Source organism: Eubalaena glacialis, chromosome 19 (genome assembly GCF_028564815.1).
Source record: "Eubalaena glacialis isolate mEubGla1 chromosome 19, mEubGla1.1.hap2.+ XY, whole genome shotgun sequence".
NCBI classification, from domain to species: Eukaryota; Metazoa; Chordata; class Mammalia; order Artiodactyla; family Balaenidae; genus Eubalaena; species Eubalaena glacialis.
In genome coordinates, this window is record NC_083734.1 from 48141859 (window position 1) to 48167569 (window position 25711).

The window sequence follows — 25711 nt, forward strand, 5'->3', positions numbered from 1 at the left end:
ATGGAAGAGAGGAGGGATTGGGGAAAGGGAAGAAGGCTTGAAGTGGAAGGGACAGTTGACCAGGGAAACTGGGCAGCATCGAAGAGTTGCAGGAGGTTAGTGGCTGTGACCTTCCAGGGGCACCATTTTTCAAGGTTGGGTGATTTTTTTTCCGGCAGTCGCCAGTGGTATGGGTGCAGACCCAGAGACCGTGGATGGGCAGGATTTTGCCAGAGAGGTGTGGCAACAAAACAAAGGGCAAGGGAAGTGTTAAAGAGGATCAAGCACAGAACATAGGCTGCTTGGGAAGGGAAAGTTGGCACAGAGGGGGCAGTGAGAGCACAAAGGGAGAGGAACCAAGGGACCAGAGGTTATTCATTACTATATCCCCATACCACCCAACACAGTGTCTTGGACACCAGTGATTTATAATTCCTTAACAAATAAAGCAATTGTTGTTGTTAACAAAAGAAGGTTTTAGGGTGAAATGCTGTATTTATAGGTTATGTTTAATGCGAGTATGCCCCTGAATAATCATGTCTCGCAACTGACTGAAAAAATTTAAAAGTTTGATATCTGAATTTTAATAGGTTTTTAACAAGTTTCTTAGTTTTAAAAAGCAATTAGAACCTTTTTTTTTTAAGTAGGGGATTTTAATAAGATGTTGTAAACTGAAATATACAGCACTACATAAAATGCGAAAAAAGCCACTTTATCATAATCTTCGCTCATGCAATTTCTGAGCTGCTGAGTCTAATTAACACGGGGAACTCTTGGGGTCAGAGGTCAACATTGCTCGGCACCGGCGATTTCACTGAGCTGGGATAACAATTGGTGTTTGTCTCACTGGGCCCAGTGGCAGAATCACCCCGTGGAAGGATTGACTCTAGGCTGTCCTGCTTATCTGTTCAAAAGGCAGGACGACATTCTGGAAGCAGCTGCAATTTAAACTGACAGTTGCCCCATTTTCCTGCCATGCCCTATTTTTAAATTACCTAGTGGAACTCAGGCAAAGCACAGAAACGGAGGAGAAATGAAGCACTGCTGGCTTTGCCCAGGCCAATTATCATTCGTTTGTGCCATTTACTGCTGTGAAAGGCTTCTAGGACCCTGGTTTGCCCAGGGGCCTGCACCCCAGGTCTTCCAATTACTCTATAATATGATCACAAAGGAAACCTTCAGTTCAGTCTGGTGAGTTACCTGACGGAACATTCAAGCACACCAAGATGACCTCTTATAAAGTACGAGTGAGTCCTGGGTCGACTTTGGGCTGTTCTGAGTTTCCTCTGTCCACGGAGAGCTGCTTATGTCTTTGTGTTCTTGCCCACCTGTGACAAAAGGAACTTACTCAGAGCTTTAAAGAAGCCACCTGTCGCTTTGCGGAGTGGCAGGCCAGGAAAGGAACGTTCTCTTTAGCCGGTTACTCTGGCCGCCACCAATGAGGAGGTTTCCAAATGGTTGATTGCGGTTTCAATCTTCAGACCCAAACTGGCCATTGCACGTTGGCGGTCTCAGCAAACCACTCTCTTCTTGATGATTTCAAGCCAGGCCAGGGTCTGTCCACCACTCCTGGTAACGGTACCCACTTTCTTCTCTCGCTCGGGGCGGAGTCCTGCTCTGGCAGTTGTGGCTACACTGCTATGATTTCAACGTGTGCACGTTCCTAAAACATTCCTGTCACTGACAGTCATCAAACATTCATGGAGCTCCTAGTGTGTGGTGGAAAAAAGAGCAACTAAGCCCGTGTGCCACAACTACTGAGCCTGCGCTCTAGAGCCCACAAACCACAACTACTGAGCCCGCATGCCACAACTACTGAAGCCTGTGCGCCTAGAGCCCGCGCTCCGCAACAAGAGAAGCCACCGCAATGAGAAGCCTGCGCAACACAACTAGAGAAAGCCCGTGCGCAGCAACGAAGACCTAACACAGCCAAAAATAAATAAATAAAAATTAAAAAAAAAAAAAAAGAACTCTCTAACAACTAGTGTGTCTAAAACTGCAATGGGTGACTAGACTAAATGTCCTTCAAGGTCCCTTTCCTGTGCTGTGAACCTATGATTTTAAAAAACCCAAAAAAATGTGTTCTTCATCTACACCATCTACACGCTCCTGCCCGTGCACATGCGGGCCGCGGTACTCAGCGGGGTTCTCCTGTCTGCCCCTCACCTGGCCATCGCCCTGCGCACCAACGCCCGGGACCGGTTCCTGCTCAAGCAGTTCTAGAGGCTGGAAGTCCAAGATCAAGGTGCCAGCAGATTTGGTTTCTGAAAGAGTCTGGAAGTGAGTCCTGAAGAATGAAGTCTCAGAGAGTTGTTGGTGGGGAGGTGACCTGCCCAACAAGACAGCGGGTCCTGGAGAATGCCACCCTCTGAGGGACAACATCATCTCTGCTTCCGGGCCGCCTGCACCATCTCTTCCTTCCTTCTGTCCCTCCATCTCCCTTGCCCTGTGCCCTCCCTGGGTACCTCACCTGGGTCCTGCCTTATAACTTCCTGCCCCTGGGTGGGGCCTTTGTCTCAGATTTTTTTAATATGAAACATGGCAAAGTAGAGAGAATAATAATGAGCTCCTATATACCCATCGTTCAGATTCGAAAATTAGCATGATTTTTCCCACATTTACTTCATTTATTCTTTTTTCCTCTTGCTGAAATCTATTAAAGCAAATTCCAACCATCAAAAAAGAGCAATAACTAGTGCCTGCTCCTGAGTGGCTCCCAGCCTAAGGACGAGACAGACAGGAAGACGTATCCTAAGATGGGCTAGAGCCCAGATGGTGTTATGGGGAATACCAAGGAGGGACAAGAACAAAGCCACCTGACCCCCAGGAGCAGCTCTGGAAGCTCTTCCCAGAGGAAGTGTCCTCAGAGTTGAGGGTCAGGCCATCCAGGGCCTTGAGGGCCATCAAGGCCATCAAACACTTTGCTAAGGTGTTTGAACTTGATCCCAAAGACGTGGGGAACCACTAGAGAGCTTTTAATAGAGGAGCGACATGATCCAGTTTGCTTCTAGACGGATCCACTCATAATGCTGCCTGGGAGACTGGCCAGAAGGCGTGAGGTGAAGGCAAAACGATCAGGAAAATGGCTCCTACAATAATCCAGGCAAAAAAAAAAAAAAAAAGACAGGGCCCTGCAAAGGGAGGTGCTGGTGGATAGAGTCAAGAGAGAGGAGGGAAGACAGTCTAACTCTGGTGTCTGACGGCTGTAAAGTGTGAGAGCAGGAGGAGGAGTCTGAGATAATTTCCAGAATTCTGGCCTGGGCAGAAGTGAATTCAGGAAGCGGAACCAATCTGAGGGGAGAAGACAATGCATTCAGCCTCTTGAGTCTGAGGCGGTGGTGGGACCCGCCAAGGAGGACAGACCAACAGCTAAAATGGAAAACAAACTCCAACAAAAATTCCCGACAAACCATGGGCTGCACTTTCTGTCTCCCTGACGTCCGTGTTGGGCTCGAGATGCTGGGTGTGGAGCTGCACCGTGACTCAGGTGCACCTCGAGGGCGCGGAATCTGCGCTAGAGTCGAGGGGGCGGTGGTGACCACACCTGGCCAGGTGTTAGGGATGACTCACAGCCTCCCAGGTGGGGCCCCCGGCAGTCAGAGCCAGCATGTACGTGTGTGACCTGCCTCATTTTCACACGGGCCCGGGGCCAGAACGACGGGAGGCCCGGCCCACGGGGAGTCTGACAATGGACAGGTAGAAGTTAGAGAAAATTAAAAGCGTGAGTCACAGAACGCATATGCCATGTGCTAAGCTGGCTGCTTCTGTGACACCATCAAGGGTGTTGGTAGGTTGACACTGACAGATTAATGGGAGAACAAACAGCTCCCCAAGAGCGGTTTGAAAGAGGAGAAGCTGCAGGTTTCACAGGCAGGAGAGGCTGAAGAGACAGGTAATGAAAGGAGACATGCAAATATACCCAAGTTGGAGGAAAACACCAAATGCACAGCGAGCCAGCCTTCGCGGACACCTGACTCAGCAACGGAGAGCAAACGTTTGCAAGGAGCCGCGGTGGGCAAAAGCATTGTAGTGTGGAGTATGCGAGGACGGTTTCTGGGAAACAAAACCCCTTGCTGGCCCATGGGATCTTGTCTTGTTTCATCTTTTGGACTTGACCATAGTCAGGAGCAGTGCTGTCCTATAGAATTTTCTTCAATGTTGGAAATGTCCTATGTGGCAGCCATGGGCCACATGTGGCTCCTGAGCCTGGAACTGCATTTAAAATTTTATTTTAATTAAATAGTCCCACATGGCTAGTGGCCGCTGTATTGGACAGCACAGTTTTAGGCTTTTGCTGCCCTCATGTATGAATGCACATTCTGACTTTTTAAGCCACTGCAGATTACTTGAAGAAGCTTTATTTTTCATTTCAACCTCCAACGTTTGTGTGGATGATCATGAACAAAACAATTAAAATGTTTACGTTGGGTAACCGCCTTCACACTTAAGCTTACCTTGCCTTCTGGGAGATTCAGGTGATCTCATGGATGTAAACATCCTGCTGAGCCAGGCCTGGGGCAGAGCCGGCTGCTGCTGGTATCAGGTTATCCACCTTCCTCCAGTGTAACGCTGGGTCCTGGTGACCTGGAGTCTAAACATTTAGCCGCTCGGTTGCTGATGGTGAAAGGACGACAATCCTATTCCTATTATCAGAGCAAACGGTGCTCTTGAAAAACTGAGGGCTGGTCCCCACCTCCTTTGCCAAATATAGTGACAACATGTCCTCAGTCCTTGAGATTTGTGCTTTTGGAAGTGGCCCATCCAGCAAGGATGCGGGATCTTGGAAGATGAGAAGGGGCCATGATGACTTTCTTCATTGAAGGTTGTTGTCCCCCAAGTCCTGGGCTAATCAGTTTCATCTGGGGGTCCTGACCCTTCTCTGTGAAGTCTTTTTTTTTTTTTAATTTTTTTTAATTTTTGAACTTATTTTTATTATGTAATTTTGGCTGCGTTGGGTCTTTGTGGCTGCGTGCGGGCTTTCTTCAGTTGCGGCGAGCGAGGGCTACTCTGTTGCAGTGCACGGGCTTCTCATTGCGGTGGCTTCTCTTGTTGCGGAGCATGGGCTCTAGGCTCAGGGGCTTCAGTAGTTGTGGCACGCGGGCCCTAGAGTGCAGGGCTCAGTAGTTGTGGTGCCCGGGCTTAGTTGCTCTGCAGCATGTGGGTTATTCCCAGTCCAGGGATTGAACCTGTGTCCCCTGTATTGGCAGGTGGATTCTTAACCACTGCACCACCAGGGAAGTCCCCTCTGTGAAGTTTTGAGAGCTCAAAATATCCTGGTACCCCTGGCACCACAGCAGGCTCCTCTGGGCCAGCAGTGTCCCGGGGACACTGTTTCCTGTTCATACTGAGAGACTGCTTTGCTTTTTAATGTACTAAATCATCCAAGGTGTAGTTGATTCTGCAGAGCTGCTGTTTATTTCCCTGTTAAATTCTAATTTGATTAAACAGCTCACAAGGTTGTAGGTAACTTTGAAAAGGGTGTGAAATTAAGTTGCTACATTAGGTTAGCTCTTAGAAATGTGGCCTGAGATGGGGCTGAGAGGAAAGAAGGTATTCTAGAAGCCTCAGGAGCTGCTCCTCTATCGATAAGTGTTGGAGCATCATTTGCAAGCATAGCTGGACACCAGGGCAACTTATAATGAATCTAATGTTAGTATGACACTTGAGCATCTCACGCGTTCTCACAATGATCCTATGAGATAATAGCATAATAATAAGGATCTCCTTGATGGGAAATTGAAGTACTTAGAAGTAAAGTGCTTTGTCTGAATTCACACTGTAATGAGGGACAGAGCTGGCTCTTGATGACAACTGTTCTTTGTACTGTGTCACACAACTAACTTAAATGTATTTAAGAGGTGCTACTTTACTATAATTTTTTTTGTAATTTTTAAAACTTGAAGTACAGTTGATTTACAATGTTGTATTAATTTCTGCAGTACAGCAAAGTGATTCAGTTATACATATATATATTCTTTTTTTATATTCTTTTCCATTATGGTTTATCATATGATATTGAATATAGTTCCCTGTGCTATACAGTAGGACCTTGTTGTTGATCCATTCTATTTGTGTGTGTGTGTGTGTGTGTGTGTGTGTGCATGCTTTTGTGGGGGTTTTTTTGTGTGTATGTTTTTACTAATGATTTTATTTTTTTTAACTTTTTATTTTATATTGGAGTATGTTGATTAACAATGTTGTGATAGTTTTGGGTGTACAGCAAAGTGATTTAGTTATACATATACATGTACCTATTCTTTTTCAAATCCTTTTCCCATTTAGGTTGTTACATAATATTGAGCAGTAGGTTATACAGTAGGTCCCTGTGTTATACAGTAGGTCCTTGTTGGTTATCCATTTAAAATATAGCAGTGTGTATATCCATTCTGTTTATAAGAGCTTACATCAGCTAACCCCAACCTCCCACTCCATCCCTCCCCCAAGCCCCTCCCCCTTGGTAACCACAAGTCTGTTCTTTATGTCCCTGAGTCTGTTTCTATTTCAGTTCATTTGTGTCATATTTTAGATTCCATGTATAAGTGATATCATATGGTATTTGTCTTTCTCTTTCTGACTTACTTCACTTACTATGATAATCTCTAGTTGCATCCATGTTGCTGCAAATGGCATTATTTCATTCTTTTTTATAGCTGAGTAATAGTCCATTGTATATATGTGCCACATCTTCGTTATCCATTCATCTGTCGATGGACATTTAGGTTGTTTCCCTGTCTTGGCTATTGTGAATAGTGCTGCTATGGACATAGGGGTGTGTGTATCTTTTTGAATTATAGTTTTGTCTGGATATATGCCCAGGAGTGGGATTGCTGGGTCATATGGTTATTCTATTTTTAGTTTTATGAGGAACATCCATAGTGTTCTGCGTAGTGGCTGCACCAACTTACATTCCCACCAACAACGTATATAGGAGGGTTCCCTTTTCTAGGAGGTGCTGCTTTAAAGAACCCCTCAGCACAGGCTTGGTAGTGATTGCTTTATCTTGGCGTTAGATTGAACACAATCTCTGCATAACCAACGGTTAAAGCCACGGGTCGGAGTGAGGAGGTTGTGCCGTAAGGGAGGGGCTACCATGTTAACTGTGCATTTATCTGAGGATCTGCCCGCCCCCAGGCAGGTGTTTAGAAATGGTATCTTGATACTGGATCTACTACTTGATGGTAAATGCCTCACTTTTTCCAGGCCCATCAGCATTGTGATGGTCTAAGACTGGGTTAAGGAATGAACAAGTGATGGAAGTTGCAATACAAGTGTCAAAATTTGGTGGTGGCATGCTTCACATCGTGATTGTACAGTGGAAAAATTTCCATGGATTAAGCAATCTACTCTCACACAACCCACTCAATCAGGGAATGAACTTGCCTTCTCAAATCAGGGATAAAATGTTCTTTTGAGTTTTCAGCCACAGCAATTTCTAGAAGGAAATTACTCAGGGAAATGTTCCCTAGGTAAGAGGGCTTGGGTTGGGTTTACACTGTCTCATTGGACTGTATCTTTCTCCTGCCACTTTCTGATTGACCGAGGATCTTTTGCAGCTCTAGTGCCTGATATGACATTCCATACACTAAGCTCTGGAAATTGCATCAGTCTGGCCTGGGTTCTCCTTTGGGAGGTGCTAGCATTCTTTTTTTTTTTTTTTAATATTTATTTATTTATTTGGCTGCACCGGGTCTTAGTTGCGGCATGCGGGCTCTTTTTTTTTTTTTTTTTTTAATTTTTATTTATTTATTTATTTTTTGGCTGTGTTGGGTCTTCATTTCTGTGCGAGGGCTTTCTCTAGTTGCGGCAAGCAGGGGCCACTCTTCATCGTGGTGCGCGGGCCTCTCACTGTCGCGGCCTCTCTTGTTGCAGAGCACAGGCTCCAGACGCGCAGGCTCAGTAGTTGTGGCTCACGGGCCTAATTGCTCCGCGGCATGTGGGATCTTCCCAGACCAGGGCTCAAACCCGTGTCCCCTGCATTGGCAGGCAGATTCTCAACCACTGCGCCACCAGGGAAGCCTGGCATGCGGCCTCTTATTTGCGGCATGCAGGATCTGGTTCCCTGGCCAGAGATCGAACCCGGGCCCCCTGCATTGGGAGCACAGAGTCTTAACCACTGGACCACCAGGGAAGTCCTGGTGCCAGCATTCTTATCCTGGGAAACTAGCTCTAGGATCTCCCTGGCCTTGGGGACCCCGTAGAAAGAGGTTTCATAAACTCTGCATTCCCTCAGGATTTGATATAGAGCAGGGCAGCCCCAGATTATGAAGGTTTAAGAACAACCAGATTTTCACAGAATTTGGGTGGGGGTCCAAACCTGGAAGGAGAAATCTTCAAACTAGCCCATGATTGTGGGAGTTGAAGATTTTTCGGCTCTGGTTTGAATGTCATGAGGGCTCTCTGGCTTCACTTGTACCAGGCAAAAGTCGAAGGATTGAGTGAGGAGGGATTGGGATGATAAGCACACAGTCCTGATGGCTGTCGACAAGGATGCATTCCATGACACTTCCCCTCACCCTGACCTTCCTGCACTTTTGTATCCAGAGGCAAATCCTCCAGTATTCCCCAAAGAATATCTGTAATACAGGGAGCAAAGCAGAGGTGAAATTCACTGTGGAAAATTCGGATCTTGTCACTCTTCTTGATAGAGAAGGTGCACCTTGAAGTTACTTGTACAGTCAATACCCAAACCCTTGGGATAGCATCATCTGGAAAAAATCGAGAGTATCAAGTAATGTTGTTCCAAGTTCTCCGACAAACTGAGGTGCAGTGACATAAAGCAAACACGAAAAATCCTGTTCGCGTGCTTTAGAAATTGCCAGTTTTATGCACTTTACCACATATTTTTGTCTTTATTTCATAATTACTTTTATATGTACAGCTGCGTCCTTTTTTAGATGTGGTCTGAGTGTTTTGCAATGATGCCTTAAAGAATGAGTAATTTGTATAGCATGAAGAAGGGAACTACAGGAATCTGTCACCAGTTTGTCCCCTAAACACAGTTTGTGGAGAGGAACATGAACCTTCAAGTTCTAGAATATCCCAAATGCATGAGTGTTGCCATGTGAAATGGCCAAGACTCTGCATGTGAGTCTTTGCATGAAAATAGAAGAACCCAGCTGCCCATTTGTTTAGTAATTCCAAACGAGGAAGATTGCTGCATGCTACTGTTTGACTGAAATTACATTTTTTTCATCTGTCCTTGATTTTTGTTTCTGAGTGCAAAACTGTGAGAATTTATCTTAATGCTAAAAATGTGTTGTTCGAGCCAAACTAGATTTAAGTTTTGGATAAATCTCACTCCCTAAGTTTAATCAGCAGCAGGCATTATATTTAGTCCTTGGCTAACATGAAAAGATGCAGGCAATGTGTTCTTCTCAGCACTGCCGATATTGTGAGATAGTCTCTTTCACCTTCAGGCTTTAGGTGGAATATTTTACTGTGTGATTTTATGTTCCTTAATAGGGAGTATAGATCTCTCCCAGGGATACATCCATAAACATCAATCACTGATGTTTTTAAGGTGTCCTTCGAACATTAAATAACCACCATGTGAACATCCTAGATTAAAGAAGAAACCCCAACAAGAACTTGATTGATATCAGGTATCCAGGATCTATCTTGGGGATCCACACCACTGATAGAAAAGAGAGTCCATCCTCTAGAGTATATTTCAGGCATAAAACATTAAATAAGAATTCATAAAAGGCATATTACTCATCTTAATTTGCTATACTAACAACCGGTGTTGAATGCAGCTTGCGGTATTCAGTGCTTACATAGGATAAGTAAAACCCTTACACAGATAAGATCTTAAACATGAAATATGATCATATAGCTCAGTGGTTCAGAGCACCCTCTCAGGGGTCAGACTGCCTAGAAAGGAAACTCTACTCCACCACATACTGGATGTGAAATCTTAGGTAAAGTTTCTTAACTTTTCTAGGGCTCAGTTTTCTCATCTGTAAAATAAGGCAAATATATAGAGATTTATGAGAATTAAATAAGTTAATAGGTATAAAGCGCCTAGCACGGTACTGGAACATTGTAATCACTCAAGTCATGGTAACTACTACTACTGTAATCATCATTTTCATATTGCTATCATATTATACTGATCTTATTATTTATTATTATAATCCAGACAAAAATATTTGAACAATTTCTAGTTATTACATGACGCAATTATTACTGCATTTTACTCTATTTGAAATAAAAACTACACTAAGCAATGCAATGGGTAAGACTATAAGCCTATACATATATATATATATATATGTCTATATTAATATAGACAGATCAAGTAGGCATAGATATAGGTATATAGATATATTATGATGCAGTGCTTTAGAAGGCCCGGTGCTTCCAACTCTTAAAATCAAAGAATTGCAGCATTTCTGATTTGGGTGGTACCTCAGAGACCATCTCCATTGGTCTACAGGAGAGAAGAGTGAGGCCCAACCAGGATGAAGAGGGAAGGTCACACAGCAGAGGAGGAGCAGGGGCGGCAGGGGTGGTACCCAGAACAAGAGCTCCCGCCCCTGCCTCTCCCTACCCTGCCCTTTAAGATTCTTCAACATCTCCTTTTTGGGCTGGCTTTTTCCTAAGTCAGTTACACGCACACACACACACACACACACACACACACACACACAGACACACACACACCCTGCAGCAAAAGAATGTCTCCTAGCATTCTAAATACCTGTTTGGAAGATGACCCACTTGAAAACCGGGATCTCTCAAAATTTGTCTCTTGCCCCCAAAATTGATCTCGTTTCTTCTCATTTGGGTCTCTTCTGTATTCCCGTCGTCTCAGACAAGCCTGCAGAACAAAAAAAAAGATGTTTCTTTGGTTTAGGTCCACAACTAGCTTTGATAACTTTATGCTTAATTCCTGTTGTGACGAACATGCAATGCAGGCGTCCATCTCTAAGTGTTCATCAATACCTGTTACCAGGTGTGAAGACACTCACCCAGGCATCACTCCCTCCTCCCTTTGCCCAAAATGCCAGGTCAAAAATATTAGCCACTGCCTTAATAAATTCAAACAACAGACATACTAAGGGCATTTTGTCAAGTACTTACCCAACAATTGCCTTCTTAAGGAAGTACCCAAGACACTGCATTTACTTCTCTTTCTGTTCTCTTTCTCTCTTTTTTAAATTGAAGTATAGTTGATTTACAATGTTGTGTCAGTTTCAGGTGTACAGCAAAGTAATTCAGTTATACAAACATATATATGTTTGTATGTATATACATATTCTTTTTCAGATTCTTTGCCCATATAGGTTATTACAAAATATTGAATATAGTCTCCTGTGCTATATAGTAGGTCCTTGTTGGTTATCTATTTTATATATAGTTGAGTGTATATGTTAATCCCAAACTCCTAATTTATCCCTCCCCCCTTTCCCCTTTGATAACCATAAGTTTGTTTTCTATGTCTGTGGGTCTGTTTCTGTATTGTATATAAGTTTATTGGTATCTTTTTTTAGATTCCACATATCAGTGATATCATGCTATTTGTCTTTCTCTATCTGGCTTAATTCACTTTCTTTCCTTTTTTTTTTTTAATATTTATGTATTTATTTGGTTGCACTGGGTCTTAGTTATGGCTCCTTAGTTGCAGCTCGCTGGCTTCTTAGTTGTGGCATGTGAACTCTTAGTTGTGGCATGCATGTGGGATCTAGTTCCCTGACCAGGGATCGAACCCAGGCCCCCTGCACTGGGAGTGTGGAGTCCTATCCACTGTGCCACCAGGGAAGTCCCTGGCTTAATTCACTTTCAACTGATATTTCAAATACTCCAAAATAGCAAAACTTCTTGCAGCATTTCTATAGATCCAATGACTGAACTCACCTTTGTCCTGCCAGGGCCAAATTATCCACTGTAAAGAAATACAGTGTAAAGACAGACACTATTGTTCTAAACCAGGCCTGACATCTCCCTCTTCCTGCGTGTGTTGAGAAAGGAAAGATTCCTTCTCCATCTTTTTCCCTCTGTTAGAAAATGCATCTCCTTCCTTGATGTAGAAGGACTTGCCAGAATTTCACGGCCAAGGAGAAAGCCAATATTCTGCTACAAGGTTAAGAGTAGAAATGACCTGATATTAATAAAACATTTACCACTTGGACTTGGGAACAGTGAATCAGTTACCTGCAGCGAATGGAATCCTGAATTCCCAAGAGAAAGGTGCTGTTTCACCCCACCTTGCTTGGAAAGGGAGAGCACTCCAAAATGGTGGGGTTTTTTCCCCCCTTGGGTTTATTTTCAAAAACAATGCCGTATAGACAGCAACCCATTTAAATAATCCTGGATAGCATTTGTTTTAATAAATAAGAAGTCCCCCCCCCACGCCCAATACTGAATAGTAGTAACTATAATAAATAAGTTACACAAACAGACACCAAATAGTAGAACAAACCAAGGTAAAACTAAAGAGAGTCAGCTGGAGAGTTTAATGGAGTTCAACTAAATATGGGCCTCTTTTTTATTATTCCTTTACGATGACTTCAGATTGGAGCTCCCTGTTGAGGGGGGAGCTCTGGCCTGGAGTAGAGTATTGTTTCCTGGAGCCACACATGTCTCTGTTATCCTAACCCACTTGTATTAAATGCACGAGAAGAAAACGCTGATGGGCTGAAAGTGGAGGAGACTGTGTTAGCTATTGCACGCAGGACCGAGGCAGATTTGGTGGGATGAACAGAATTCCTGTGGGCGGAGTGTTTTTTGAAACTTCTCTCCAAGAATGCATGCAACTTAAGTATTTCTTTACCAAAAGGGGAGGAGGAATAGAATGGTTTGCAACTGTTGAAAACAAAAATGTTTTTCCCCTCTGATTCCTTATCCTTCCTCTCACAGAGGACCAGGAGAAGAAACCAGTGGCAAGGTAGGTACTTCCTAATTTTTATCTTGAAACAGCCAAGCAATCTTTCCGTGTAAATCAAACGTTAGCCCTCTCCAAGTTATTGCTTCGCTGAGAAGGAACACGGGCACGAGCCAAGTTCGGACTTCCAGTCCTAGAAACAGCAAGAACTTAGCCATACCTCCCCCCGCACCCCCGTCAGGGGCTAGTTTTCTTGTTATTTGTAAATGTGGATGATTTTTTTGTTGTTTTTGATGCTGATGTGGTTTCTGCTTGGAGGGTCCTGAAGGGACAGGGGCAGAGGCGCGTGAAATCCATAGGATGGGGAGAAGGAACAGAGCTTTGTAATTCATCATCACCAGGGGCTCCCCTTACTCTGGAACTTTACTTCCCTTTCAATTTCACGTGTCTGGAGCTAGATTGCTATAAATAAGTTTCTGTTCATGTGACAAAACTGGCCAAGTCTTGAAACGGGAGGCTTCAAGTAACTTCTTCTTTCTTCTTTCTGCGGAGAATCGGGGCTTCCTCCTTTCGCGTCGCGCCCCCTCGCCCCCCCGCCCCCCAGGCCCATCCCTCTGACTGCAGTGCTCGCGGTCAGGCTGCCTTCTGTGCAGAAGCTACCACTGTGGGGCAGAACACAGAACGTGCATCTATGCCTGTGGGGGATGACATGGGTTTTGTGACTCACCGTAACTCAATACGGGTAAACACGACAAACCACAGCTCTGCCACTTTCTAGCACTGTGACCTTGGGCAGGCTGACTAACTCCACGGATTCTTGCTTCCCTCATCTGTGAGAGGGAGACGTCTCTGTGCTGCAAGATTGCTGGGAGAGCATGAGGCACTGTCGGTAAGATGCTTAGCAGAGTGACTGGCTCGCGGTGAGCGTTCAATAAAACTGTTCAATAAAACTCATCATCATGACCATCATCATCATCACCACCACCATCATCACCATCACCACCACCACCACCACCACCACCACCACCACCACCATCGTCATCATCATCATCAGTCAACATCATCATCAGGCTTTAATTGTTGTTTCCAATCCCATTTCTTGGTTTACTCCTTTTTCTAAAGTCAGCCTTTGCTAAATAAGGTGATTCTGATCTTGGTTGTGGAAGAAAAAAGACTTGAAGTTCATCCTTATTTTTCTGAAGGCCTTCAGGCCTGCAGGCCTGAAGTTCATCCTTGTTTTTCTCCCCTGGAAGTAGAGGTCTGTTTCCTAAGACTGCCCGTTCCCCCGGGCAGCCAACTGAGGGAGCTCCTACTCCCAGTCACGCAGGGTCCCTCTGCAAACTGCTTTTCCTTCAGAATTACAGCTTTCTGAACCCACAGGGATGCTCAAAGTTTCTTTTGTTCCCTCTATTACCAGCCCCATTCTTTTAGTCATCATCCGGGCTCCTGGTACCTTAAGAAGCCATGCACCACAGGGACACTTCCCAGCCTCATGGTTCTGGCCTAAAAAGCATTGTAGCATCGACATATATACACTACCGAATGTAAAATAGATGGCTAGTGGGAAGCATGCGCATAGCACAGGGAGATCAGCTCGGTGCTTTGCGATGACCTAGAGGGGTGGGATAAGGGAGGGTGGGAGGGAGGCTCAAGAGGGAGGGGATATGGGGACATATGTATGCATATGGCTGATTCACTTTGGTGTATGAGGGAAACTAACACAGTATTGTGAAGCAATTATACTCCAATAAAGATTAAAAAAAAAAAAAAAAGCATTGTAACTATGACCCAACTTTACCTCTTCATCAGCAGTGGCCTCTGTCAAGGTTATTGTTACTTGAACTCTGTGAGTGTTTTGGGAAGTGGGACTTGCCTTCAGTTGCTTCTTTTTTTGTTGTTGTTTTTGTGATCCAACATGCCTAACTCAGAGTTTGGGGTTTTAATTATCACTGGGGACATTATCGAAGTTCATTAGTTTTAAGAGGTTAAGAAATCAAAGGTATAAAAGCAGTTTGACATGATATTCCCCTCGACTGAGTTTATTTTTCTGTCTGTGAAGAGCAGAGAAACACACATGTCACAGGTCCCTCCCCATGGCTCCTACGGGAGGGAAAGTTGAATTATCTCCGTTCCCTCAACCCCCTGAGTGGACAGTCCCCAAACCCTCGCCACCTGGTATAGTCACCCATCACATCCTTGAACAAGTTTACATCATCATGTTAGTTGTTTGATCTGCACTTGAAAGAATCAGAATGAATAAGTGACATAAAATAAATCCCATTTGAACACATTTGATAGTCTAGAAAATCATCCTGAAACTCCAAGTGTGATCTTTCTCTCTAGCTTTCAGTGGACATTAATGGCTAAATTTCGCCACAAGTTACATAAACACATTTGACTGAAAGAAGGGGAAAAAAAGCTATGCAGCATGAACACCCTTGAAGACATATAGCCAAATTCTGAGATGTCGTATAATTATGTACTAGTTACCAGATTCTGAAATAGCATGTAATATGCCAAATAAATATCTCCTCCTGTTTTTTTCAAACGGGTCCCACCCAACCACCAAAAGGAGTAGTATCAAAATAATTCAGGGTGGGTTTAACCTTCGTCTCCTGCCACTAGCAGACAGACCTATAAAGTCACTGCTAATTTGGTACATACCAACCCATAGCATATTTTAGGCTATAGCAGGAATAGTGTATACAGGAGGTTTCTAAGGGCCTCAATTTGAGCCAGTTCATTAAAGTCAAGTCCAACACAGGAAGGCATATGTGGCAAATGTCTATGATTTGGGAGTCATATCTGGTTAGTAGGTCTTACACTATTTGTACACCCTGAAACAGGGCATCCCTTGCACATTGCTGGGCTGCTCGTGAAAGCTGGGATTTCCACGAGTAACCAGCCAAGCTCATCAATGGCCCAAGGTTTCAATATCCCTTCAGTGCAAACTCTACCTTAGTAAATTATCTAGACACACAAAGGTCGTATATGGACCAAGTTACTGAGGGGTCATTAAAGCCATGCAATTGATTCTTAAACCCCAACTTTAAATCTTTTCTGGAACAAGGCAAGGGACAGAGTCAATAATATAACTCATCGCTGTTCCCGTCAAAGTAATAGTTTCTGTGGGTTTCTATATACTTAATTCGACAATCCTCAGAACATATTAAAGACAACCATATTTATTTTTGCAGACCTTGTGGTGAGTGGTTTTGAAAATGCTCGATGAAGGTGGATTTGACTTTGAGGATTAGTTACAAGTCAGCTGGATCTCTCTGATAAACAGAGTTGGTGGTCAAGTTCGGTAACGCTGGCTTTCATCAATGACAAGGCATTCAGTTTGAAAGAGGAGAGTGAGACTCTGTCCCTGCCCTTAGGAAGCTGCGGTCCAGTTTGATAGGAAGACACACAAAAGACAATTTCAATACAATTTCATCAGCAATGAAAAAGAGGTATGTAAAGGGTGCTTTGGTATTGGACTGATGGAAATGTTCTAAAATCAGATGATGGCGATGATGGCAAATTTGGTCAGTTTAAACTTAAAACAGGTGAATTCTATGCTATGTAAATTATACCTCAATAAGGTGTTTTTTTGTTTTTGTTTTTGTTTTTTGTATTTTAAAGAGGGTGCTATGGGAATACAGAGGTTCCTTTTAGTTCTAAGTTAAAACTATGGTCTTAGGACTTCCCTGGTGGTGCAGTGGTTAGGACTCCATGCTCCCAATGCAGGGGGGCCTGGGTTCGATCCCTGGTCAGGGAACTAGATCCTGCATGCCACAACTAAGAGTTCACATGCCACAACTAAGGAGCTGGTGAGCCACAACTAAAGGAGCCTGTGAGCTGCAACTAAAGGAGCCTGGCTGCCGCAACTAAGGCCCGGTGCAACCAAATAAATAAATAAATATTAAAAAAAACCAAACAAACAACTATGGTCTTCACCACCCTTGTCAAGAGAGTGAGGAAGAGGGAAGAGGAAGTTAGAGAAGTGGTCAAGGATTGGACTGGTCTTGCTGTGGTTCTTGGGTCTGGGACAAACCTCTACGTGAGAGGAAACAACCGAATTACATAGTTTGCATTTTACATAAATTTCAGTCTGAAAGGTGGCAAGGCTGGAGGCCGGGAGACCAGTTATGAGGACATTGTAATAGTCTTGGAGGTAAACTATGGACGTTGGAACCAGGGCGATGGCCATAGGATGAGAAGGGAGGCACAAGCTCATGAGCTTTTAGGTAAACTTGGCAGGACTTGGTAGCTGGGGGATATGGGTGGTGAAGGAGAGGAAGGAGTCAGGGAAGGCTTGGGTCACTGTCTTCAGAGAGGGGCTACAGAAGAGGATGGCAGGGGATGGACATATGGAGTCCAACTGTGGACACGCTGAATTCAATATGCCTGTGTGACACCCAGATGGAACCATCCGGCAAGCAGGTGTGCATAGGATTCTGACACTTTGAGAAGACACAGGATTACAAGTCATCAGTGTATGAGTGGTGGTTACAAACATAGGAGGGGATGAGATGGGCCACAGACATTGTGAATTAGGAGAAAATTGGGCTGATGGAAACCTGGGGGAATTAACCTGTGAGGGGCAGGGAGAGGAATGTGAGTGAAACAGGAGGAAAGCCAGATGAGTGCGATGTCAGAAAGCCAGAGAAGTAATGTTGCGAGAGGGAAAGAGTAATAGCGCCAAATGCGGGTAAATCTTCAGAAAACAAAGACTAAAAAGGTGTCTGCTGAATTTCGCTACTGACCTTAGCGAGCACCGTTTCAGGGGAGGTGAGGAGACCGCCAGGTTGCAGCAGGTGAGGGCATGAATGGGATGGCGGGGCGGAGTGGAGACAGGAATGTAGCTGACTGTTTGGGGACATCTGGAGACTGGAAAGTGCCAGGGCTGTGGCTAGAAAAGGACACATTGTCCACAGACAGCTTTGTTCTTTTGTTCTCAGTATGAGAGAGAGTTGAGCATGTTTGTGGGCTGAGCCAGTAAGAAGAAGAGAAATTCCAAGGATGCAGATGAGAGGTCCATGGACGGAGAGGGGCTGGAGACAGAGGGGCATGGACCAAGATCTCAGGTCCGGCACCAGCAGGGAGAGTGTCCTTCACCCATCGAGACTTGAGGGCTGGACGGGCGTGCAGCCTGGGATAGAAGGGGATGAGCTGAGTGGCTCCCCACCTGACGGCCTTAGGTTCTTTGTTTGGTTTCACGGGTATGTAAAACAGGAAGAGACGGTCCTTGTTGAAAGTATGGGGATGGGAGGTTTGAAAAAAGTAAAGTTTAAACTGTGATAACGGAGGGAGCTAATGGACAAGAAAACATGTTGAAGTGAGTCATCCTCTCTTCCTCTCTTTCCCTCACTCCGCCTCCCCGTCTATCAGCAAGATGTCTGCGCTGCTTCTATTTCCTGGTTCGGGCTACTTCTCGCCACCCCTGCTCCCACCACGCTGGTCTCTCCTAGATTTCTATCAGGTTCCTTACAAGTTTTTCTGCTGCTTCTCTTGCCCCTTTCAGTTGAACACAGCAGCCAGAGTGATCTTTAAAAAAGGTAAAGCAGATCATACGACTGCCCTGCTTAAAATCATTCAGTAATTCTCACCGGGATAAGAATAAACTCCAAATACCAAGCTTTGTCCTGAGAGACTCGACACGATCTGGTCCTAGCTACCTCGTCCACACTCTGCCTTAGTGTTCCAGCCACTCTGGCCTTCGTTTGTTTCCTCCAGTGCTCCAAGTTAGTTCCCCCCTCAGGGCCTCTGCGCTTGCTTCCTTTCTGCTCAGAATGCTCTGGCTGGCTCTTTCCCATCATTTACCTCCACGACCAAATGTTACTTCCTCAGAGAGGCTTCCCTGCCTGTGGAAAGGAGCATCACCCCACCCCTACTACCTCTGTTTTTATATGCTTCATTATATTTATCATATACATTATATTGTCTTACATATTACTTTACTTGTGTGTGTAGTTTGTTTCTCAATCCTAGAATAAGAACTCCGGGAGAGCAGGGACTTTGTTCAGGACATAGTAGGCACTTAATAAATATTTTTATTTATAAGGACGGTGTTGAAAGTGTCCTTATTAACAAGGACAGTGTTGAAAGACCAAATGAAGTTAGAAAATAAAGCTGCAGTGGCTCCAAGCCACGCAGTTGTGCGGTTTTCTTTAGCAGAGACCATCAAATAATAAGATTGATTTTCTTACGTGCCTGTTCTAGAGACAGTTTCAAACAGGTATTTCCAAACCTGGGCTGTGTGGCAGAGGCATCTTTGTGGAGAGGAGAGGGTCCCCCAGTGTGACCAGTTTGGATGTTTACGTTCTTATTTATTTTGTAGAGACTCCCTCAACTTTACAGCCTTGGAGGTGGGCTGGCAAGTGTAGGAGGAAGTTGCTGGCTCCATTTCCAGGCCCAGAGCTAAGCTGTGCTACACAGGTGAAATCAGGTTACTGAGATCGCTCTGGTTTCCTTGGTGCCCCGGGAGGTTGTTATATTTGAGATTGCTAAGAAGGAGGAAAACCTGATGACGGCAGGCCTGTATTTTCCTTAGGGAAGGAGCGCTTTTGGATCCTCAGTGGAGGCTGAGGACCTGCCTCCTTGATTGGCGAGGGCTGACCTCCGGCCAGCGGGCTGAGTGACACTTTCTAACTGCTCCCAGAATCCCACAACCCAGCCTGGCAAGTTTGTCCTATGCCAGCTCTGGGTAATTACATCATGACTCCTCAGGCTCCCTGTCTGTTTTGTTTTTGCCTGTAAACACTGTAGCTAGGGTGACGAAGAGTTAGCTTATTGTAGAATGTGCTAACCACCTTTCTTCTGGCCGGAGGACAACAGGAAGGGCGTGTTATTTTATAAATGGTAGGGCGACCCGGTTAACTCCTTAATGTCTTTTTCCTTGGTTGCTGGTTTATCCAATTTAAGCCCTGATGTCATTGGTTGGTAAGGTTTGTGTGCCAAGCTCTGTGCTAAATACTTGAAAAATGTTATTTCCATGACGATATTATAAGGTGGAGACTATTATCCCCATTGTACAGATGAGGAAACTGAGACTCAGAGAGGTAAAGTAGCTTTTCAAGGTCACACAGCTAGTAAGCGTGGATTTTGGATTTGAGAAACCTCTTACTGCTTATCATATACTGATACTGTAGCCTGAATTCTCTCCTAGCACCGTAAGTGAAAGTAGAAGATAATTCTCATTTTCTGCCATTACCTGATATTCTGAGTCCGCCTTATGCTGTATGTCCTGCAGATATTGAACATCGCTGACGAACTTCTGCCTGTCCTTTGCTTCATGCGACATGATTCTTAATCCGTGACCTGCATATAAAAGATAAATAAATGTGCTGTGACATCATCCTTTGTTGCTTTGCCATATTTGGATTTCTCTTAGTATAATTGCTTTTATTCTCTTATTAATCTAATAGCCATTGTTGGAAAGGCACAGATGCTCCTTTCAGACTGAAAGGACTCTTTGTATGGGTGTCGATGCCTTTACAGGCCTCTTGTTCCAGACATAAATAATGCAGCCACTTTCATGGGCTGGCTTCAGTGAACCTGTTCTGGTTACTCATAGGGAGTTAGATTGGCAGACACCTGATTCAGAAGCAGTTCTACCGCACAACAAAGAAGAAAACCCAAGAACCTAGCTAACTTAGCAATGACCAAAGCTCTGAGCCCCTGGTAACTTAAATTCATTGACTCAACAAATGATCACACCCCTATTCCAACTCAGACACTCCGCTGGGCACTGGGGTACGGCGGTCGGCAAGACGACATGGCCCCGGCCTTCGTGCTGCTACCATCTAGCTTGGAAGACCGGCAATGAATATTGCTGTTCCCCAGCCCCTTCAGACTCCACATGACTTTCTCACAAACTTGCTCCTCCTTCCGAGTTTTCTGAAGGAAATGTTGGCATCGACCAGCCGGCTGCCCGGCCAGTAACCTGGGCAGTTTTCTTCACACTTCCTTCTCCTGCCCCATCCGTATAAAAACCAAGTCCTGATGATTTTCTCCCCTGAGTATCCCTGGAATCCATCATGATTAGAGCATGGGCACTGGCGTGAGACTCTCTGGGTTCAAATCCCAAGTCTTTGAACATTGACAAGTGGACCCCGATGGTGATAAGTGCGATGGAGCAGAAATACGGGGTTCTCTGACAAAGTGTCATTGGGGGAGGGGGAGGCAAGGTTCTCCTTAGGAAATGACACTGGGTTTGCTAAGGAGTGAGCTGGGCCAGAAGTGGAACAGAGAGGATCTGGGACAGAAAGGACAGCAGGTACAGAGGCTTCAGGGCTTCAGGGGCTGGTGCAGCTGGAGCAGAGAGAGGAGAGAACAGTAATGGAAGGGCTGTAGGACAGGCAGGGGCTGGCTCACGAGAGGCCTTGGAGGTCGTGATTCAAAGAGTCATGTAAAGCCACTGGAAGGTTCCAATCGGGGGAGGACATGATTAGATTTACATGTTTAAAGGTCCCTCCAGGGAATTCCCTGGCAGTCCAGTGATTAGGACTCCACGCTCTCACTGCCAAGGGCCCGGGTTCGGTCCCTGGTCAGGGAACTAAGATCCCACAAGCTGAAGGGCACGGCCAAAAAAAAAAAAAAAAGGTCCCTCCAGCTGTAGTATAGAGACTGGATGGAGGGTGGGGGTGGTGGAGGAAGAATGGAAGTGGATGGGCTACTGGGGATATGTTAGACTAATCCAGATAAGGTGGTGCCCAGACGTGGGTCTCAACACTGGAGGGAGGGAGGAGGAGGTATTGAGCCTCTGGAAGTGCTAAGTACTGGTCTAAATATTTACACGTATTAGCTCATGCAATCTTCACAGCCACACTGAGGCAAGAATTATATCTCTAGGGACTTCCCTGGTGGCACAGTGGTTAAGAATCCGCCTGCCAATGCAGGGGACACGGGTTCGAGCCCTGGTCCAGGAAGATCCCACGTGCCGCGGAGCAGCTAAGCCCGTGCGCCACAACTACTGAGCCTGCTGTCTAGAGCCTGCGAGCCACATCTACTGAGCCCGTGTGCCATAACTACTGAAGCCCGTGCGCCTAGAGCCCGTGCTCCGCAACAAAAGAAGCCACCGCAATGAGAAGCCCGCGCACCGCAACGAAGAGTAGCCCTGCTCGCCACAACTAGAGAAAGCCTGCGCGCAGCAAGGAAGACCCAACGCAGCCAAAAATTTAAAAAATAAAATAATAAAAAAAAAATTATATCTCTATTTTGCATATGAGGAACCTGAGGCACAAAGGGATTAAGTAACTTGCCTAAGGTTACAGAACTGGTGGGTGCAAGTGTTGGGGTTTGAACCCAGAGAGTCTCACTCCAGTGCCCATGCTCTAATCATGATGGAATCAAGGTATACTCAGGAGAGGGAATCATCAGGAGTTGTTGATAATACGAATGGGATGGGAGATGGAAGCCCAGGTTACCGGCTTGGGCAGCTGGCTGATCGATGCCAACATTCCCTTCAGAAAACTCGCAGGGAAGAGCAAGTTTGTGAGAAGATAATGTGAACCTTGAAGGGGCTGGGGGACAGCAAATGGAGATGTTAAGTAAGTAGTTAGACGTAGGGCTCTGGAGCTGATTAGAGAAGAAAGGAATTGGGCATTGCTGGCATTCTGATGACAACTGAAGTCGAAGGCAGGATGGGTATTGAAAAAAGGAGGACGACCCAGGACAAAATTCTGAGGACCACTGGATTTTAAGAACAGGTAGGTTGCGGAAGAGGAGCTCTGGAAAGAAGCCAGAGAGGCAGGAGGAAAACTGAGAATCAGGTGGGTGCAGTTTCATAGATGCTGCCAAGTGCAAGCTTCAAGGAGGAGAATATTAATAACCTTGGTGAGAGCATTTAGTGGCGTGACAGGGCTGAAGATAGATTGCACTGAGTTGTGTAAATGAGAGGTAAGGATGTGGAAACGATGCTTTCAAGAAGTTTGTCTCTGACTGGTGTGGTCTCAATTTATGACCAAAACATTGAGTTAGTAAATGGCACTGTTCGTAGTGAGTCTGCTAGGCCTCATCTATAAGGTCATCAAAGGGCCCACGCTATTCCTGCTTCTTGTCCAGTGAAGCGCTTTCATTTATTTCTACATATTTTTTTTACTGAGATATAACTGACATATAACAATATATTAGTTTCAAGTGTACAACGATATTTGCACGTATTGCCAAAGGATCACCACAGTAGGTCTAGTTAACATCCGTCAGCCCACATAATTACCATTTTTTTTCTTCTTGTGATGAGAACTTTTAAGATCTATTCTCTTAACAACTTTGTATACATTTATTTATTTATTTATTTATTTTTAGCTGTGTTGGGTCTTCATTTCTGTGCGAGGGCTTTCTCTAGTTGCGGCGAGCGGGGGCCACTCTTCCTTGCGGTGCGCGGGCCTCTCACTATCGCGGCCTCTCTTGTTGCGGAGCACAGGCTCCAGACGCGCAGGCTCAGTAGCTGTGGCTCACGGGCCCAGTTGCTCCGCAGCATGTGGGATCTTCCCAGACCAGGGCTCGAACCCGTGTCCCCTGCATTGGCAGGCAGATTCTCAACCACTGCGCCACCAGGGAAGCCCAACAACTTTGACATATACAGTATTATTAACTATAGTTACCATGCTGTACATTACATCCTCGGTACTTATTTATTTTATAACTAGAAGTTTGTAATTTTTAGCTTCCTTCAGTCATTTCACCCACTTCCTACTCCACGCCTCTGGCAGCCACCAATCTGTTCTCTGTATCTATGAGTTCGGTGTTTTGTTAGATTCCACATATGAGTGAGATCATATGGTATTTTGTCTTTCTCTGACTTATTTCACATAGCCCTCAAGGTCTATCATGTTGTCACAAATGCCAAGATTTCCTTCCTTTTTTTTATAGATGAATAATATTCCATTATATATATACACCACATTTTCTTTATACATTCATCCATTGATAGACACTTCAGTTGCTTCCATGTCTTGGCTATTGTAAATAATGCTGCAGTGAATATAGGGGTGCATATATCTTTTTGAGTTAGTGAATGTTTTCATTTCCTTTGGGTAAATACCCAGGAGTGAAACTGCTGTATCACATGTAGTTCTATTTTTAATTTTTTGGAGGAAAATCCGTACTGTTTTCCGTAATGGCTGCACCAATTTACATTCCCACCAACAGTGCACAAGGGTTTCCTTTTCTCCACAACCTCGCCATCACTTGTTATTTCTTATCCTTTTGATAAAAGCCATTTGAATAAGTGTGAGGTGATGTCTCATCGTGGTTTTGATTTGCATTTCCCTGATAATTAGTGATGTTGAACACCTTTTCATGTACCTGTTGGCCACCTGTATATCTTATTTGGGAAAAAGTCTGTCCAGATCTTCTGCCCATTTTTTAAATTGAGTTGTTTGTTTACTATTGAGTTCTTTATATATTTTGTATATTAACCCCTTATTAGATATATGATTTGCAAATATTTTCTCCCATTCTGTGGGTTGCTTTTTCATTTTATTGATGGTTTCCTTTGCTGTGCAGAAGCTTTTTAGTTTGATGTAGTTCTACTTGTTGATTTTTGCTTTTGTTGCCTTTGCTTTTGATGTCACATTTAAAAAATCATTGCCAGGACCAGTATCAAAGAACTTACTGCCTATGTGTTCTTCCAGGAGTTTTATGGTTTTATCTCTTATATTTAAGTCTTTAATACATTTTGAGTTGATTTTTGTGTACAGTGTAAGATAGTGGTCCAGTTTCATTCTTTTGCATGTGGCTGTCCAGTTTTCCCAACACCATTTATTGAAGAGGCTGTCTTTTCCCCATTGTATATTCTTGATTCCTTTGTCATAAATTAATTGACCATATATGCATAGGTTTATTTCAGATTCTCTATTCTGTTGCAGTCATCTGTGTGTCTGTTTTTCTTCCAATATACTATTTTGATTACTGTAGGTTTGTAATGTAAGTTTGAAATCAGGAAGCGTGATCTCTCCAGCTTGGTTCTTCTTTCCTACACATACTTTTTAATGACAACCATGTGACAGGTGCTGCTCTAGGTTCTGGGGAAACAGCAAGGTAAGAGAGACAACATCCCTGACCTCAAGTGTCTACATTCTATAGCTTTCTTTCCCTTTTCCGGTTTGTTTTTGTTTTTGTTTTTGTTTTCTGTTTGTGCAGGTATCGGCAGAATCAGGTTGCACCTGGCTCATGGTGACCCAATGTCTGGTCTGGTCACTATGAACTCTTGAAAGGTTTATCATGAGCCCCAAACAATATCATCTAAGAACTTGTTCTGGTCCCTTGGGGAATATTTTCTCTCAATTATAGAAGGTTGGTCTTTGTGAGTCAGAATCTAAAACTGCAATCTGATAGGTAGTTCCACAGATGACACACAAAATCTAAATTTTGTCTCTGAGCATTTTAATAGTCATTTATGGAACTCTACTTTAAAAGACCCCTTTTAACTTTTCATGTGAATTTGTACCTGCATAGAATAAAGTTAGGTTCCCACGCTTTTCAGAAAACGATGGTGTTATAACCGGCAGAAAGATGGACCCCTGCTGCTACTGTTGGAAAGAAAAACCTGTCTGAATGTTAATCAGGCAGAGAACATAAGGATTCATAATGAAAATATGTTAATGGTCACTAAAGGAGCACATCCCAGAGTCCACTTGGATGATACATTTTGGTTACAAAATTAACATAGAAAAGCCAGCTAATCTATCCTGGCTTTAATGTAGTATAATTTTAAGGAGGCTTCTAAATCAAGAGGCATGAAATCACTTTGTCTAAATAGGTGGGAAATAACACTATTTGAATTACTCCTTGCTAGGTTACCTCTGACTTCACAATCACCGACCAAATAAAGGACTTTAAAATTGCCTGCAAGAGTCTCTTTGCCCTCCCATAAACTCTCTATTATTGTACTCTACTATAAAATGAATATTTAGA

General features: G+C 44.3%; 1 protein-coding gene across 1 annotated transcript in view; it reads right to left on the reverse strand.

The window, feature by feature from the left end:
* MARCHF10 (membrane associated ring-CH-type finger 10) overlaps positions 1-25711 on the reverse strand; it is an 89751-nt gene that overhangs the window by 61936 nt on the left and 2104 nt on the right. The window contains exons 2-3 of the mRNA XM_061176096.1: positions 20004-20110; positions 10682-10801 (exon numbers count right to left, since the gene is read on the reverse strand). Of these exons, the coding sequence (XP_061032079.1) occupies positions 10682-10801; positions 20004-20093 (210 nt within the window). The 5' untranslated portion in view covers positions 20094-20110. The remainder of the gene's footprint in view (positions 1-10681; positions 10802-20003; positions 20111-25711) is intronic.